Raw genomic sequence first — 17,745 nt, 5'->3', positions numbered from 1 at the left:
GTTGTAGGTTTTTGGTAGATAGTAGAAAGTATGTACAGTAGGGATGCTCCCATCAGGTTTTTATGCTGCCAATACCGATACTGTTCATTCACGAGCGAAATCGTCCGATACTGATACTGATCACATAGATTAAGTGTACATTTGGTTGCTATAGGCTGGCTGCAGCAATGGGGGTGGATCTGATCGGCGAAGGGGATCGGAGTTTAAAAGCAAGTATCGGCATATGCCGATACATGTTATATTTCCAAGTATCGGCATATGCTGATACTGCACATTTTGTACGGAAATTGGCCAATACTGAACGGTGGCTGATCTATCGGAGCACCCCCAATGCATAGTAACCCAAGTGCTGGGTTTTAATATTAGGTGGCAGAATTTAAGTACAGTAGAAAATGAGTTTTAGGTTCTTTGGGTAGGAGGTACTATAAGGTTTGTATTGTAGGTACCAGGTAGTAGGTTTTTGGTAGTAAGTCGTACAATGCAAGAATAGTAGGTACCAGGTTTTGGGTTTTTGGTGGTAGATAGTAAAATGTTTGCATAACAGGTACCAGGTAGTGTTTTTTTGGTCATAGATAGTCGAATGTCGAATGTCGAATGTAGGTATAGTAATTACAGGGTTTTCGGTTTTTGGTAGTAGGTAGTACAAAGTTTGTATAGCAGGTACCAGGTAGTGGTTTTCGGAAGCAGTACAACTTTGTTCTACACTATTCTATCAGCGCCTTACATATAATCTGTAGTAATTGTGTGTTGCCAGTAAAGGGTTGCTCAGACGAACATGTTATATTTCCAGCCTTTGTTGAGTCACAGCACGGGGTAGATTCCCAGCTATGAGTTGGCTGATTGCGTCTCGCCGTCCAATATTTGCTTTGGAAGGGCAATGCCTCGTCTCTTCACAGGGTTTTGTTGCTAATTGGCCGTGAAGTCATTTTCAGATAAGGTGGAGATTCTTTGCGGTTTGGCAGACAGACGGTGGCATGAGTCAGTATTAGCAATCCCAATTTCTTGTTGTTCCTACGTTTCCACCATGACCCTCAGGTCGCTGCCCTGGAGGGTAACCTGGGCGAGACGAGTCACAAGTACTCTGCCGAGATGGAGCGTCTGCAGGTCACGCTCAACCAGCTGGAGGAAGACCTCTCGCAGCTCCGGCTGGACATGCAGCGCACCAAAACCGACTACGAGCAGCTCCTCCGCATCAAGCAGAACCTGGAGATGGAGATCGCCACCTACAGGCGCCTGCTGGAGGGCGAGGAGAGGTTAGAGCAATTTACGTTTCCAAAATGGTGTGTGTGCCAACTTAGATGTTTCTGTTTACGCCATGAATACAGTGTGCTAACAGGAATGCTACAACCACTTAGTTTAGCGTAATCTACAAAACTAGCTTAGCCGTCTTCAAAGTCATAAGATAGATGTAAAGTGTAGATTACTGAGCCTCTGGAGTATTATTAGCCAGGTTATGTTATTTCATCTGTCTATAATGGTTGCTAGCAAGTAGTGTTAGCTGCTAACTAGCCTGAGTTTTAGTTAGCATGTGCTCTACTGTTAGCTAACACCTGCTGTTAGCATTTACTGGCTGAAGTTGTTGATATTTCAGTAATGTAAATGTTTCTACTCACTTAGTTCCACATTCTGTGTTTATTAGCACGTAGTTGATTTTCAACTGTGAAGGCAGAATGTCGATTTGTTTATTTTCACTTGGGTTTTCTGTCTTTTTGTCCCTCAGTGTTAAGGAAGTTCCACCTCCACCAAAAAGTGAGTACTTTTTGATATTTAAACCATAAAACAATTTGTAATATCAGCAGGACTGGTAATGTGTTCATTTTGAAAGCATTAGAGCAGCACGGAATATACAAAGAAAATACAATGAAAAAGTAGAAAAAATATAAAAGTTTTCAAGAATAAAATAATTGCATTAAAAGAAAAAAGTTTTAATTTCACAATACTATGACAGCACATACATTTTGACATTCACTAATTAAAATTCAGAATTTATTCTTGTAATATTTCCATTTTTTGTTAAAAAAAAAATACAGCTTAGGTCTTAGGTCAACATGAGATTTTTTTTTTTTTTATCATGAATTGAGTATTTTGTTTTAGATTTGGAGATTAATTTATTGAAGAAGGACAGCATAGTCAACACATAGTCGGCACCAGGTAGTGAGTTTGTAGTAGGAGGTTGTAGAAAGTATTTGGTATTAGGTAGTATAATGTTTTCTACTGTAGGTACCAAGTATTAGGTTTTTGGTAGTAGGTAGTAGTAAGTAGGTACAGTAGCTACGAGGTAGTGGGGTTTTGGTAGTAGGTAGCAGAATGTACTGCCAGTACAGCAGAAAATGGCTTTTGGGTTCTTGGTAGTACTGTAGGTAGTAGAAAGTATGCATATTAGGTACCAGGTAATGGGTTTTTAGGGAGCAGAACACTTGTACAGTAGGTGCTGTGTTTTGTTTTTTCAGTAATAGGTAGTAGAACGTTTTTATGGTTAAAACCAAGTAGTGTTTTTGGTAGTAGGCAGTAAACTGTTTGTATGGCAGGTACCACGTATTGGTTTTTTGGTAATATGTCATAGAAAGCAGGTATAGTAGGTACCAGATTGTGGGTTTGGGGTAGTAGTTAGCAGAATGTAGGTATAGTAGTTACCAGGTTTTGGTTTTTGGAGTAGCTAGTAAAAAGTTTGTATAACAGGTACCAGGTAGTGTTTTTTTGGCAGTAGGTCATAGAATGCAGGTATAGTAGGTACCAGGGCGTGGATTTGGGTCATAGGTAGCACTATAGTAGTTACCAGTTTTGGTAGTAGGTAGTAGAAAGTTTGTATAACAGGTACCAGGTAGTGTTTTTTTGGTAATAGCGGGTAGAATGTAGGTATAGTAGTTACGGGTTTTTGGTAGTAGCAAGTAAAAATTAATTGTAGAAGTGATTGTAAATGAATCAGAAAACATTGTCTGTGCAGAAGAGCCTGACGTTCGCACCAGGAAGATCGTGAAGGTGGTGACCCAGACCATGGTCAATGGCAAGGTGGTGGACGAATCCAGCGAGGTGGAGCAAATCGAGGAGACCAAGAAATAGGAAAGAAATATCACGTATTGTTCGTTACTTTGAATAATACAACATAGTCATGTATCCTTATACCAAGTTTAGATTAGATTTGTAGCTGAAGAACCAGCTAAATAAGCGTTAAACAAAAAATTCAGTGGACTGAATATTATAATATTTATTTCTTAGTGTAGTAGAGTGTACTGTAGTGCATCTAAGACAATAATGGCAGTTGTGTTTGTTGGAATAAATGTTGCCTTACCTTTGCAATTCTAATAGCAAAGTCACAGTGATGTTCTCACATTGTTATTGATTTAATATGATATTGATGTAAACAATTAAGAGTTTGGTCAAAATATTTGATTTTGTTAAAGGGGATTTTTTTTTCCCAGTTGAATTCAAATTGTTGCCAAGTGTGAACGCAGTCTGAATTAGATCTTGATGAAACCTGGTTTGACATCATAACACAGATTCAACTTTTTTGGTCCTCCCAGCTCTGAAATATGCTGGAGCCTATCCCAGGTGACTTCGGGTGAGAGGCGGGGTACACTAATTAATTTTTTATTATTTTTGGAATGTGGGAGGAAACTGGAGTACCTGAAGAAAACAACATGCAAACTCCACACAGAGATTGGAACCCAGTTCTTCCTGACTGTGTGGCCAACATGCTAACCACTAGGCCACCGTTCGGCTGATATACAATCATAGTCTAAAAATAGGTTTTATAGGCATTTTACAGAAGATGTGTCCAAAGTGCAGCCCGGGGGCCATTTACGGGACATTGCTGTGTTTTATCGGCCTGCAGCACATTCTAAAAATACAATTAAACAATGAAAACAACAGCAAAAATTTTACAAGAATCAAGTCAAAATTGCTCTGAGAAAAATGTTGTAATCTAACATGAGTTGCTTTACAAAATATCAAAGTGGCGAGGTTGCATCCTTTCATTTTTCACTATGTGGCCCTCACTGGAAGAAGCTTTGGGCATCCCTATTTTACAGGCTTTATTTAAAAGGCAAGCTACCATGTGACTTCATCAACCCTACAATTAAGAGGTTGTGGCGTGTGTTGCTGGGGGTCACGGGCACAATGGATAGAGCTTTCAGTTTTAACTTCAAGAACATCAATACATAGCGTTAGGTTCCATAAGCGTCTGGGATGAGAATCTGCACCTCCAAGTCCGAGTCCATGGTTCTCACCCTGAAAAGGGCGGCGTGCCATCTCCGGGTTGGGGATGAGATCCTGTCCCAAGTGGAGGAGTTTAAGTACCTCTGGGTCTTGTTCACAAGTGAGACAAGGATGGAACACGAGAGCTGAGCCGAACGGCAAAGCTCTCAATTTACAAGTCCATCTACGTTCCTACCCTCAACTATGGTCATGAGCTTTAGGTAGTGACTGAAAGGACAACATCGCAAGTACAAGCGACCAAAATGAGTATTCTCCGTGGGGTGGCTGGCCGCTCCCTTAGAGATACGGTGAGAACCACTGTCATTCAGGAGAAACTTTGAGGCTTCTGGTCAGGATTCTGCACGTCCGACCAGTAGGAGGCCTCAGTGAAGACCTAGGACACGTTGGAGAGACTTAGTCTCCCTACTGGCCTGGGAACGCCTCGGGATCCGCCAAGAGGAGCTGTATGCAGTAGCTGGGGAAAGGGAAGTCTCGGCTTCCCTACTGCCCCTGCGACCTGACCTCGGATAAATGGAAGAAGATGGATGGATGGGTTCCAGAAGGTTACAAATACAGATGGTGCTACTTCATAGTACACGTTATATTATTACAGGTTCCTTATCTCAACAGATGGCCCATTTTTTTAATACAAAAGACTCTCCTTGTTTGATAAACGGAGCTCAATATCCAAATTCCTCCCCAGCCACAGATCAAACGCTGGGAATGTCTCGGATTTCTTGATTTGTCCCGGGAATTTTCCGGTCATGAGTGATGATGGACACTTCAGAAGCTCCCAAAACAGTTTGGACACAAAGACTTTTTCATCAACCCGCTTGTTGACAGGTTGATCAGTCGAGCTAAGCCAGTTTAAGTATCAAAACTCTGCCCATAAAAACTCTGCTCATTCAAAAGCTGAACTGCTTATCTGATACTTCTTAACAGTTGGGCTTTTCACAGTGCATGGCTTCCAAATATTATGGCAGGTGAGTTCAGAATCACATTGTGTTCAGCGCTCATCAAGTCAGGATGTGGCAGATGTGCGCCCTCTACAGGCGGGATACTCGCACCCCCATGCTGGTCAGATCATAACCAAACCAAACAGAGTGTGGTGGGGGTGGGGAATCACTTCACTGCTGTGCCTCAGCCCTGGCTCAGCTTAATTATACGGTTAAAAAAAATAAATTACAGCAGTAATTGCTCAAAAAGAAAACATATTTCATTCTTCATATTATATTATATTCATCATATCGCAGATATAATGAGTCTCAAAGAGTCGCAAGAGTCTCAAATGTGTTTTTTCACAAGAAAAATCATAAATAAGAGGGAATCGCGACTGAGTCAATGTCAGTGAAGGTTTAGCCTTCACTGCTAGTTGAGTGACGCTATTTTTGTCAACAAAACTGGAAATGAGAAAGTTAAAGCCATCAGGTGCACAACTTGGAAAGAAGAAGAGGAAACCAGGGGCCAAAGATAAAGGTATAAATTAATATAGTTACAAGAAATTGTTTTTGTAAAGAAGAACTCGTAGTGTAATTGTGTAAAAAAAAGGGGAGGGGGGGCACAGCATTGGTCCGCCCAGGGCGTCATTCAAGCCAGAACCTCCACTAGTAACAGGACTAGAGTACGCAGACATCAGACCACCAGTAAGCCCATTACTGCTCTGTGTTCCACCGTCAGGGTTTGGCTGCAGGTTCTTATGGGCTCAGGAGGGATCAGCAGCTCAAAGTTCAGCATATTCTCAAGCCTCAGCTAGCATAGCAAAGAGGCTTTTTATGTCCCCCCCCCCTTAAAAAAAAAACAAAACAAAGACGAAGTTGTTAGAAAAAAATACTTTATTTTATGTTGTGATGTCACATTCACTCATAGACCAACAGAACTTTGGACTCCAGGTGGAGGATGTAAAGTGTGGTCGCTCTTGTATGCTTTTACAGAATTTGTTCATGCAAACATCTCCTGCGTTGAAGCCACAAACACTGCAGCTCGGTGGCACTCGCATTCTCTTCCTCAGCAAGCTCCGGACTGCAGCACGGGCTGGAACTGACCAGCCATGCAGATGTCCTCCTGCTTCTGACGCACAACGCGCTGGATGGCTGGGGGCAGACCGCGGGGGTTTCTGGAGAAGACCAGGGCATAGCCGTCGTCGCAGCTGCCATCCTCCTTCACTGTGCGGCAGGCGTAGGTGATGGCGTAGTTGTCGTAGTCGGTGTCAATCACCCAGTAGTTGTCACCTGGCGGTGGATGGAAAAGTGTTAGGAAGAAGGAGGGGAGTGGAAAGGGGGTATGGGATGACACTGACCTCCACTGGACAGGTAGCTGGCCAGTCCCTGGTAATTCATGAACATCTTGCCGGGGGTGGCGGGGTCTGGGACGGAGTACTGGGCGGCCATGTCGGCACATACCACCCAGAAGCTACAAGAAATCATTACAGATGTATGTAAACATAGAGAATTTCCACTTCTCCATCTCTATGATCAAGAACAGTCTGGACAACAACTTTTTGACCCGGCAACCTAAGACTCTCCAACAGTTTTCGGACTATACTGACTTACCCGAAGAGAGTGACACGTCCTTTGGAGGAAGCCGTCATGCTGCCGTCATCGTCAATGGTGTATTCTGCGGAGATGTTGTCCTGCAGGAACAAGCCTTCCGGATCTTTCTTCTGCAGGGCGTACCACTTCCCGGAATACTGTGGAAAATCAAGGAAGTCGGCCATTTGTTTTTTGTAGGTTTTTGCTGTCAGAGAAACAGCTTCGGCTGCACTCACCCTCTTGGGGTCAAAGTCCTCTTTGACCATGAAGCTGTCGACCACACAGGAGGTGGCCAGACTGCTCTCGATGCAGGACAGCAGGACCAGAAGAAGGACCAGTTTGGAGGACGCCATTCTGGGAGAAGAAATGTTTTATTCATATTAGAAAACTGTGGGTCCGGGTGAAAGAATCCCAAACAAAGATTAAGGGATAACATGTACTGTTTCCTGCATTCTATGGGAGAAAACATCACAGAGGGTCTTTAAACCAAAACACTAAACGTAACACTTGAAGGCATCCACACAAATGCTCCAGCCAGACACAAATATCTTTGTCTTACCTTCTCAAAGTGGAAGCAATGATGAAGAATGAGGTGGACGTGGACAAACACCAGAGTGGGTCTGGCGTCCACGCCACGTCTTTATATATGGCAGACGCAGACCAGCTTACGCCTGATTTTCATTGCCGGGAACTAAATAAGGTGCTTAAATCTAGAGGTAATCCTGTTGGTGAGAAATCCTTACCGTAATCTGGTTTCTATGTTGGAACCGGCCATAGATTTACGATAAAAACAATTGGGCTTTTATGTAACTAATTTAGAGGAGCAATCACACACTGTTTTTTTTTTTTTTTAAAAGACCCCAGACTGGGATCATGTTGTGAGGCAAGACTGCTAGCTACCAGCCATAGTATTCATTTTTCTTTGTGTTGCTTGAGCTAACCGAGAGAGGAATTAATTAAGATTTTTGAATACAAATGGTAAATTTGCAAAAATGATATTTATAGTTCACGGCGCCAGCCATTACGAGTTAGCTCTTGGTGTTCAGTGTCGTAGTGACGTCATCGTAGTGACTCCTCTCAGCTAAAGAAGAGTAAACAAATGCTTCTCGAGGTAGCCTTGACTTGGTTCGTTATATATTTCATCAAAATACTAGTCATGCCCAAACGTCGTGTTTCACAGTATCCGAGTGATACTGTAAGCTTGTTTTCTTTTCCAAAAGAGGAAGGTTTAAGACAAAACAGGACGAAGCAAGTGCAGAGAATAAGAGACAGCTGGACGCCCACCTCGAGTTCTGTTCTTTGCAGTGATCATTCCACTGATGACTGCTATGAAGGAACACCTTTATAAGAAGCATTTGGCCTGAAAGTACGGTGTAAATGCATTTTGAAAAAGAATGCTATTCCGCCAGCTGAATAGTTCACAGGAAAAAAACAAGACAAGACCACTACGTCAATGTTGCCACAGAACAGAGTAAGTCATGTCTTGCTTACATAATGTCTTCTAAACACTATTCCATGATAGCGACAAGGCTGTAAAGCATTATACACGTTATATACATCTTTTCACAGCCATATGTTTTCACAGCGGCTGCCACTGCGACCGTGACAAAATGTGAAATAAATCAGCTATAAAGACCCCTGTACGCTCATTAAGAAGCTAATTTAAAACAATAATTGAAGGACAAGCAACTCCAGAGTAATTCACACTTACCATTCTGTGTTTTGAAGGTGACCAATCTCCATCTCTGTGTCTTAAGGCTTTAAGTCCATGTTCTGCAAGTTCTCCATTTCATCTTCAAATGTTTCTCCCTTCTTTTCTCCTCAACAACTATTGACACATCGCTCAAATCTTCTGTTGTTGATGCTTAATTTATTGGTATTTATGTTTCTTATGTTCTTATTAATTTTCTTGTTTTCTTTCTTTTTTGGGAGAATGAACAGAATTAGAATTTCATTGCATAGCAGAACTACCTGTTTTACTGTGCATATGACAATAAAACTCTTGAATGTTGAATGTAATCACTGTAAACATCCTCTGTCATGTACACCGCCATGTTTGTTTACCTGAATGATGGTACTCCGATTGTGTCACTTCCAGGAATGAGACTGAACAGCGAGAGCTAGCTCATCATGGCTGGCGGCGTCAAATATAGATGTCATTTTTGCAAATTTACCGATCACTTTCAAAAATTTAACAGTGTATAACATAATTATGACAATATATAACATTTGAGCAAAGTTGATAAATCATATCAGGGACCCTTTAAGTCACATTTAAAATCTCACATAAATGCCAAAGAGGGTCATTGAAAACATGAAACTGAGGAAAAATGTGGGGCGCCATCACTACCGAACTCAACACGCCCCAAATGGGAGCCTAATCACCCTCAATCATCGCAACCTTGGCAACATAGCGGAAGGGGAGAGGCTAACTTGAGTGGTTGCAATTTACAACAAGAAAAATTTCAGCTGAAATTTGTAATTGGCCTGCCTGTTGCTTACGAACCTCTAGCCCAGTGATTCTCAATTATTTTCTGTCATGAAAAGTCCAACCTTGCAGTTTGCTAGCTTGTTATATACACGGTATGACCTGAATGGTGGCTTCCTAATCATGATTGTCAATTTCATCGCCAGGTTTACACAGAATGTCGGGGCTCCTACCCCCACCATCTATGCATTGTCCTCCGCTTATTCGGGTCTGGGTCACAGGGGCAGCAGTCTCAGTAGGGAAGTCTCCGGCCACCAGTTCCACCGGGAGGACACCAAGGCGTTCCCAGGCTGGGAGACATAATCCCTCCAGCATGTCCAAGGTCTTTCCCGGGGCCTTCTCCCGGCTGGGCATGCCCACAACACCTCAACAGGGAGGCGTCCGGGAGGCATCCGGACTAGATGCCCGAGCCACCTCAACTGGCTCCTCTCCATGTGAAGGAGCAGCGGCTCTACTCTGAGCTCCTCCCGGATGACCGAGCTCCTCGCCCTATCTCGGCGGAAACTCATTTCAGCCGATAGTATTTTCAATTTTGTTCTTTTGGTCACGACCCAAAGCTGATGACAATAGGTGAGGGTGGGAACATGGATCGACCAGTAACTTGAGAGCTTTTCCTTCTGGCTCAGCTCTCTCATCACCACTACGGTCCGGTACAGCGACCGCATTACTGCAGACCTTCTCTCACTCGTGAACAAGACCCCAACATGCTCGAATTCCTGCACCTCGAGCAATCCGCCCTTTTTCAACCGAGATCTATCCAGTGACATATCATGTGTTGGGGTTTTGAAGCGAGGTGGTTCCTAATCAAGTGGCCACTTTTCAACTTGGTTCATCAGCTGTGTTGCCACGGTTACACACTGTAAGAAGCACACTGGCCACCATCGAGACCTGTCTTTGCATGGTTTGGCCTGTATTAGTGTAAGATAGAAGAAGAAAAGACAGACGTATGGCCCATAATAAGGCCCATAATTAAAAAGGAGCAAAGAAGAAGTACGTAAGTATACATTTTTGCTAAGTAATTGACTTCAGGCAGCCCGACACTGTTAAAATGTGTTTTTTATTTTATTTTTATTTTGGTGACAGTGCCAACTAGTGGTCTGGCATCTATATTACAGTGTTTTAGTCATTTATGCAGGCCCACGTAAGCAATCAACAATTTTTTTGTTAATTAACGCTGAATTTATAACGTTTTATAACAACCTCTTATTTGACAAATGTGTGTAAAGATACAGCGGATTGGATGGCACGCACACCGTGAACTCACGAACTTTGACTTCCTGGATTAACCCCGGTCACCTGAGATTACTGCTGACATAATCTGTTTAATGTTATTGTTGTCATGACGGTAACAATCCAAAAAGCACGTACAGTAAAGAACACTCATTTGACGGTTGGCAAACAAAGTGTCCTCAGTGAGACAGAGACGCAAGCACGGAAGCCAATCAAGTCTATTTTTTCCACTCTGCCACTTGGCCTTTAATCCTTCTTGCGTGGACTCAAATGGACAAATAGAGAAAACAAAAAAGGTAATTGTGAAATACTAAGAACATAAGTAACACACTGTCGGAGATAATACTATAACAGAAAATATACAGGTATATAAATAACAAAAAATGATATAAGTATGATTTTTTAGATAAAAAACCTGTCAATAAAAAAATTATATGAGACAGACAGTATTCATATACAATGGTGTGAAGAAGGGTTTGCCCCCGTCCTGATTTCTTATTGTTTTGCATGTTTGTCACACTTAAATGTTTCAGATCATCAAACAAATTTAAATACAGTCAAACCTGTCTTAGCGGCCACCTTTATAGAACGGCCACCTGCCTATAGCAGCCACTGAAAAATCCCCCCCCAGCAAATTTACATGTTATAGACCCTGTGTATAGCAGTCACCTGTCCAATGCGGCCAGCGGCCACCCATTTTGTCTCCCTTGGTCAATATCTGACCGCATATAGCGGCCAAATTACCAACTCAAGTAGAAGCTTCATGCACGAAAAAGTTTTGTTTTTCAATCAATGAGGCTGTCGTGTGTAGACTTTAATTACTGAGTCCTAGCTCAGTCACAATCATTCACAAGATCCACACAAACTGTCAGTTGTTCCACATAAAAAAGCCGTCTTCTTTTGAGCTTGCTATTTCCTGGTCAAACATGTAACTTTAAGAGCATTTGCACCAAAACATTACCGCAAATAAGGCTGGGAACAGGACGTGCTCCCAGCGACACTACAATAAAAAAAAAAAAACATACGCTAGCATGCATGCGGCAGCGGGAGCAAAACTGAGTTGGGTTGTACTTAATTGAAGTATTTTAGAATGTACTCACGTTATTTTTCATCAATCCTCATCCACAAATCCATCAAAGTCCTCATCTTCTGTATTCGACACAAACAAAGCCGTCTTCTTTTCCGTTCGCTACTAGTCTGTTAACTTGTCAGTGTTATTCAGCTCCGAAGCAAAGAAGGAAACTTCTCCTGTTGCTTCTGCCAACTTTATTTATTGAACGCGGCCACCAGACAGCAGCTCAGAACACACACACATCTCTCAGCATCGTCTCTCCTTCCTGCTTGCCCACAAGGCAAAGGTTAAACAAGCCCCACTACATAGCTGTCCAGCCAATGCCTGTAAGAAATAACACCGTTTATTTCCTGGTGTGCACTGGTCAATACTGTAATGCCGCTTGTTGTGGGGAAGGAGAGACTCACGTCGCCGATGCACTTTAATGGCTTTATTAACAGCGGAGAACACTGCAGGACTTTACATCCACGCCAACATAAGCACACTTCCCAACTCTCTCCAAACTCACAGCTAGCACTGAGCCTAGCTCTCCTGCTCGGGACGCCCACCGTCACTTCCCGTCACTTCCTGATGAACTAAAGCTGTAATGACACTCTGCCGTATAAAACTAAAATATTAAAAACAAGCGTAAGACATTACTAGAACAGCTTTGTTCTGTGGGTCGTGGATAATAACAAGCCAAGTATTGCTGTACAACTTTTATCCACAGTCCCACAGTGCCCTCTACTGGTCAACATTATTATTATTATTTTTTTTCCCCTTTTTTTTTCTTTTTTTTCCCTCTTCTGGTCAGCATTCAAACTGGGCACCAACCTGTCTATAGAGGCCACCTGTCTATAGCGGCCACTTTGCAGACTCCCTCTAGTGGCCGCTATAGACAAGTTTGACTGTATTAGTCAATGACAACACAACTGAATGCAAAATTAAGTTTTTAAATGAAACTTTTTATTATTAAGGGAGAAAAACAATCCAAAGCTACATGGTCCTGAAAAAGTGATTGCCCCCCAAACCTAATAACTGGTTGGGCCCCCCTTAGCAGCAACAACTGCAATCAAGCATTTGTGATAACTTGCAATGAGTCTCTTACAGCGCTGGGGAGGAATTTTGCACAATTGTTGTCATTCAGCCACATTGGAGGCTTTTCCAGCATGAAGCGCCTTTTTAAGGTCATGCCACAGCATCTCAATAGGATTCAGGTCAGGACTTGGACTAGACCACTCCAAAGTCTTCATCCATTCAGAGGTGGACTTGCTGATGTGTTTTGGATCATTGTCCTGCTGCAGAACCCAAGTTGCTTTCAGCTTGAGGTCACCAACAGATGGCCGACATTCTCCTTCAGCAGAATTCATGCTTCCATTTATCACAGCAAGTCTTCCAGGTCCTGAAGACCATCACACTATCACCACCAGATTTTACTGTTGGTATGATGTTCTTATTCTGAAATGCGGCGTTACTTTTACTCCAGATGTAATGGGACACACACCTTCCAAAAAGTTCACCTTTTGCCTCATCAGACCACAGAGTATTTTCCCAAAGGTCTTGGGGATCATCAAGATGTTTTCTGGCAAAATTGAGACGAGTCTTAATGTTGTTTTTGTTCAGCAGTGGTTTTGGTCTTGGAACTCTGCCATGCAGGCCGTTTTTGTCCAGTGTCTTTCTTATGGTGGAGTCATGAACACTGACCTTAACTGAAGCAAGTGAAGCCTGCAGTTCTTTGGATGTTGTTGTGGGATCTTTTGTGACCTCTCGGATGAGTCGTCGCTGCGCTCTCTAGGTCATTTTGGTTGGCTGGCCACTCCTGGCAAGGTTCCATGTTTTCCATGTTTTGGCCATTTGTGGATAATGGCTCTCACTGTGGTTGGCTGGAGTCCCAAAGCTTTAGAAATGGCTTTATAACCTTTTCAACACTGATAGATCTCAATTCATCTCAGTTATGTTTTAAAGGGGGTGGCCAATCACTTTTTCACACAGGACCATGTAGGTTTAGATTTTTTTTCTCCCTTAATAACAAAAAGTTTCATTTAAAAACTGCATTTCGTGTTCAGTTGTGTTGTCTAATATTAACATTTGTTTGATGATCTGAAACATTTAAGTGTGACAAACATGCAAAAATAAATAAATCAGGAAGGGGGCAAACATTCTTTCACACCCATTCCATTCCATTCCATTTTCCTCCGCTATCCGGGTCCGGGTCGCGGGGGCAGCAGTCTCAGGAGGGAAGCCCAGACTTCCCGGTCCCCGACCACCTCCTCCAGCTCCACCGGGAGGACACCGAGGCGTTCCCAGGCCAGCTGTGAGACATAATCCCTCCAGCGTGTCCTAGGTCTTCCCCGGGGCCTTCTCCCGGCTGGGCATGCCCAAAACACCTCACCAGGGAGGCGTCCGGGAGGCATCCGGACTAGATCCCCGAGCCACCTCAGCTGGCTCCTCTCGATGTGAAGGAGCAGCGGCTCTACTCTGAGCTCCTCTCGGATAACCGAGCTCCTCACCCTGTCTCTTAGGGTGAGTCCCGCTACCCTACGAAGAAAACTCATTTCAGCTGCTTGTATCCGCGATCTCGTTCTTTCGGTCATGACCCAAAGCTCATGACCATAGGTGAGGGTGGGAACATAGATCGATCGGTAAATTGAGAGCTTTGCCTTCCGGCTCAACTCTCTCTTCACCACGACGGTCCGGTACAGCGACCGCATTACTGCAGACGCTGCGCCGATCCGCCTATCGACCTCACGCTCCAACCTTCCCTCACTCGTGAACAAGACCCCGAGATACTTGAACTCCTCCACCTGGGGCAGGACCTCATTCCCAACCCGGAGGGAGCAATCCACCCTTTTCCGACTGAGAACCATGGCCTCGGATTTGGAGGTGCTGAGTCTCATCCCAGAAGCTTCACACTCAGATGCAAACCGTCCCAGTAAACGCTGCAGGTCACAGCTCGATGAGGCCATCAGGACCACATCGTCTGCAAATAGCAGAGATGAGATCCTAGTGTCCCCGAACTGGACTCCCTCGACACCTTGGCTGCGCCTAGAAATTCTGTCCATGAAAATTATGAACAGAATCGGTGACAAAGGGCAGCCTTGGCGGAGGCCAACGTTCACCGGAAACAGGCTTGACTTACTACTGGCAATGCGAACCAGGCTCCTGCTCCGGTTGTACAAGGACTGAATGGCACGTAGTAGCGCGCCACCAATCCCATACTCCCGGAGCACCCCCCACAGGACACCGCGAGGGACACGGTCGAATGCCTTTTCCAGGTCCACAAAGCACATGTAGACCGGTTGGGCAAACTCCCAAGTACCCTCCAGGACCCTTGCAAGGGTGTAGAGCTGGTCCAGTGTTCCGCGACCAGGACGAAAACCACATTGCACCTCCTGTAGCCGAGGTTCGATTAACGGTCGTACCCTTCTCTCCAGCACCCTGGAATAGACTTTCCCAGGGAGGCTGAGGAGTGTGATCCCCCTATAGTTGGAACACACCCTCCGGTCACCCTTCTTGAAAAGGGGGACCACCACCCCAGTCTGCCAATCCAGAGGTACTGTCCCCGACTTCCACGCAATGTTGAAGAGACGTGTCAGCCAAGACAGTCCCGCAACATCCAAAGCCTTGAGGAATTCAGGGCGAAACTCGTCCACCCCCGGAGCTTTGCCACTGGGGAGCATTTTGACTACCCCAGATACCTCAGCCACGGTGATGGAACTGTCCGCGTTCGTATCCTCAGTCTCTGCTTCCTCTAGGGAAGGTATGTCAGTGGGATTGAGAAGGGCCTCAAAGTATTCCTTCCACCGCCCAACTATATCCTCAGTCGAGGTCAGCAGGCTCCCGTCCCCACTGTAAACAGTGTGGACCGGGCACTGCTTCCCCTTTCTGAGGCGCCGGACGGTTTGCCAGAACCTCTTCGAGGCCGACCGAAAGTCGTGTTCCATGGCCTCACCGAACTCCTCCCACACCCGAGTTTTTGCCTCGATCACCGCCGAAGCCGCGTGCCGCTTGGCCTGCCGGTACCCGTCAGCTGCTTCAGGAGTCCCACAAGCCATCCATGCTCGATAGGACTCCTTCTTCAGCTTGACGGCAGCCCTGACCTCTGGTGTCCACCATCGGGTTCAGGGCTTGCCGCCACGACTGGCACCGACCACCTTGCGGCCGCAGCTCCGATCGGCTGCCTCAGCAATGGAGGCACGGAATAGAGCCCATTCGGACTCGATATCCTCGTCCTCCCCCGGGATGCAGGAGAAGCTCTGCCGGAGGTGAGAGCTGAAGACTCGACGAACAGGAGACTCTGCCAAACGTTCCCAGCACACCCTCACTACACGTTTGGGTCTCCCGGGTCTGTCCGGCATCCTCCCCCGCCATCTAATCCAACTCATCACCAGGTGGTGATCAGTTGACAGCTCAGCCCCTCTCTTTACCCGTGTGTCCAAAACATGCGGACGCAGGTCTGATGATACGACTACAAAGTCGATCATAGACCTGCGGCCTAGGGTGTCCTGGTGCCATGTGCACTTATGGACATCCTTATGCTGGAACATGGTGTTTGTGATGGACAAACTGTGGTTCGCACAGAAGTCCAACAACATCACACCGCACGGGTTCAGATCGGGGAGGCCGTTCCTCCCAATCACGCCCCTCCAGGTCACACTGTCATTGCCCACATGGGCGTTGAAGTCTCCCAGCAAAACGACAGAGTCACCAGTTGGGGTGCTCTCCAGCACCCCTCTGATGAACTCCAGGAAGGCTGGGTACTCTGAACTGCCGTTTGGCGCGTACGCACAAACGACAGTCAGGACCCTTTCCCCAACCCGAAGGCGTAGGGAAATGACCCTCTCGTTTACCGGGGATGACTCCAACACAGAGGCACCGAGCCGGGGGGCTATTAATAAGCCCACACCAGCTCGCCGCCTCTCCCCTGCAGCAACTCCAGAGTAGAACAAGGTCCAACCCCTCTCGAGGAGTTTGGATCCAGAACCCAAACTGTGGGTCGAGGTGAGTCCGACTATATCTAGTCGGAATGTCTCAACCTCTCTCACAAGTTCGGGCTCCTTCCCCGCCAGAGAAGTGACGTTCCATGTCCCAAGAACCAGATTTGGCCGCCGAAGACCAGGTCGCCTAGGTGCCCGCCCTCGACCGCCACCCAAAACGCAATGCACCGGACCCTTATGCTTGCCCCCGCAGGTGGTGGGTCTACGGGGGGGAGATCCCGTGTGGCTTCTTCGGGCTGAGCCCGGCCGGGTCCCACGGGTGAAAGCCCGACCACCAGACGCTCGCCTGCGAGCCCCTCCCCCAGGCCTGGCTCCAGGGTGAGGCTCCGGTATCCCACTTCCGGGCGAGGTGCGGTCTCTCCTCGCTTTCACACCCCTGTACATTAATTTTGTTGAATAGGTTTTTATTCATGTGTGGGTATTTTTCGAATTTAGACATACCAATTTCCCCCCAAAAAAAAGACAGATTAATTAATAAAATAAATTAATTTTAAAATAATATGGGAAATAATCACATCTATTAATTTTGTTGATTTTTTTGCGTGGATATTTTTGAATTCAGACATACTAATTGCTAAATAAATATTACAATAGATTGATTAATACAATAAAATAAATGAATCCCAAAGTCACATATATTAAGTTTGTTTGATAGGTTTTTAAAATGTGCGGATATTTTCAAATTTACATACAAAATACCGTAATCAAATAAAATAAATGAAATGAATAAAAAAATAATATGGGAAATAATCACAGACGTTAATTTTGTTGATTTTTTTTTTATTTGTGAATATTTTTTTTTATTTAGACATACTATATGCTAAATAAATACAAAAAATTTAATAAATGAGTTAATAAAATAAAATAAATGACTAAAAAAAGGGAACTAATCAGGTAAATTCATTTAGTAGATTTTTTAATGTGGATATTGTCGAATTAGACATGCTAATTACCAAATAAATAATTTAACAGATTCATAAGAGAATAAAAGGAATAAAAAAATAATAAGGGATGCAATCACATATATTAATTTTGTTGAATTTTTTTGTTTTTGAATGTGTGGATATTTTAGAATTTAGACATACTAATTGCTAAATAAATAATGTCATAGATGAATTGATAAAATAAATGAATATGGGAAATAATCACATGCATGTGGATATTTTAAAATGTATACACACTAATTGCTATACAAATAAAGTAATAAATGAATTAATAAAACAAATGAATAAAATAATATGGGAAATAATGACATAA

General features: G+C 44.3%; 2 protein-coding genes across 3 annotated transcripts in view; one reads left to right on the top strand and one right to left on the bottom strand.

Moving 5' to 3' along the window:
* Positions 1-3,233, top strand: part of si:ch211-243g18.2 (uncharacterized protein LOC559906 homolog) — a 54,529-nt gene extending 51,296 nt beyond the window's left edge. The window contains exons 10-12 of one of the 2 annotated variants that reach the window (XM_054757961.1): positions 1,036-1,253; positions 1,721-1,749; positions 2,945-3,233. In XM_054757961.1, coding sequence (XP_054613936.1) covers positions 1,036-1,253; positions 1,721-1,749; positions 2,945-3,060 — 363 coding nt within the window. In that variant the 3' untranslated portion in view covers positions 3,061-3,233. Of the gene's footprint in view, positions 1-1,035; positions 1,254-1,720; positions 1,750-2,926 lie in introns of both variants that reach the window. The other variant, XM_054757960.1, reaches the window with a different exon arrangement.
* A 2,775-nt stretch (positions 3,234-6,008) lies between these two features.
* Positions 6,009-7,438, bottom strand: rbp4l (retinol binding protein 4, like). The gene is made up of 5 exons (XM_054757254.1): positions 7,282-7,438; positions 6,959-7,076; positions 6,744-6,880; positions 6,491-6,603; positions 6,009-6,422 (listed from the first exon to the last, which is right to left on the bottom strand). The coding sequence occupies exons 2-5, from the start codon at positions 7,073-7,075 to the stop codon at positions 6,199-6,201; spliced, it is 591 nt and encodes a 196-aa protein (XP_054613229.1). The 5' UTR covers position 7,076; positions 7,282-7,438; the 3' UTR covers positions 6,009-6,198.
* Positions 7,439-17,745: the final 10,307 nt, after the last annotated feature.

Source organism: Dunckerocampus dactyliophorus, chromosome 17, assembly GCF_027744805.1.
Source record: "Dunckerocampus dactyliophorus isolate RoL2022-P2 chromosome 17, RoL_Ddac_1.1, whole genome shotgun sequence".
Taxonomy (NCBI): Eukaryota; Metazoa; Chordata; class Actinopteri; order Syngnathiformes; family Syngnathidae; genus Dunckerocampus; species Dunckerocampus dactyliophorus.
The sequence above is the reverse complement of the archived record's forward strand: the minus strand, read 5'-3'. Positions and strand labels throughout refer to the sequence as shown.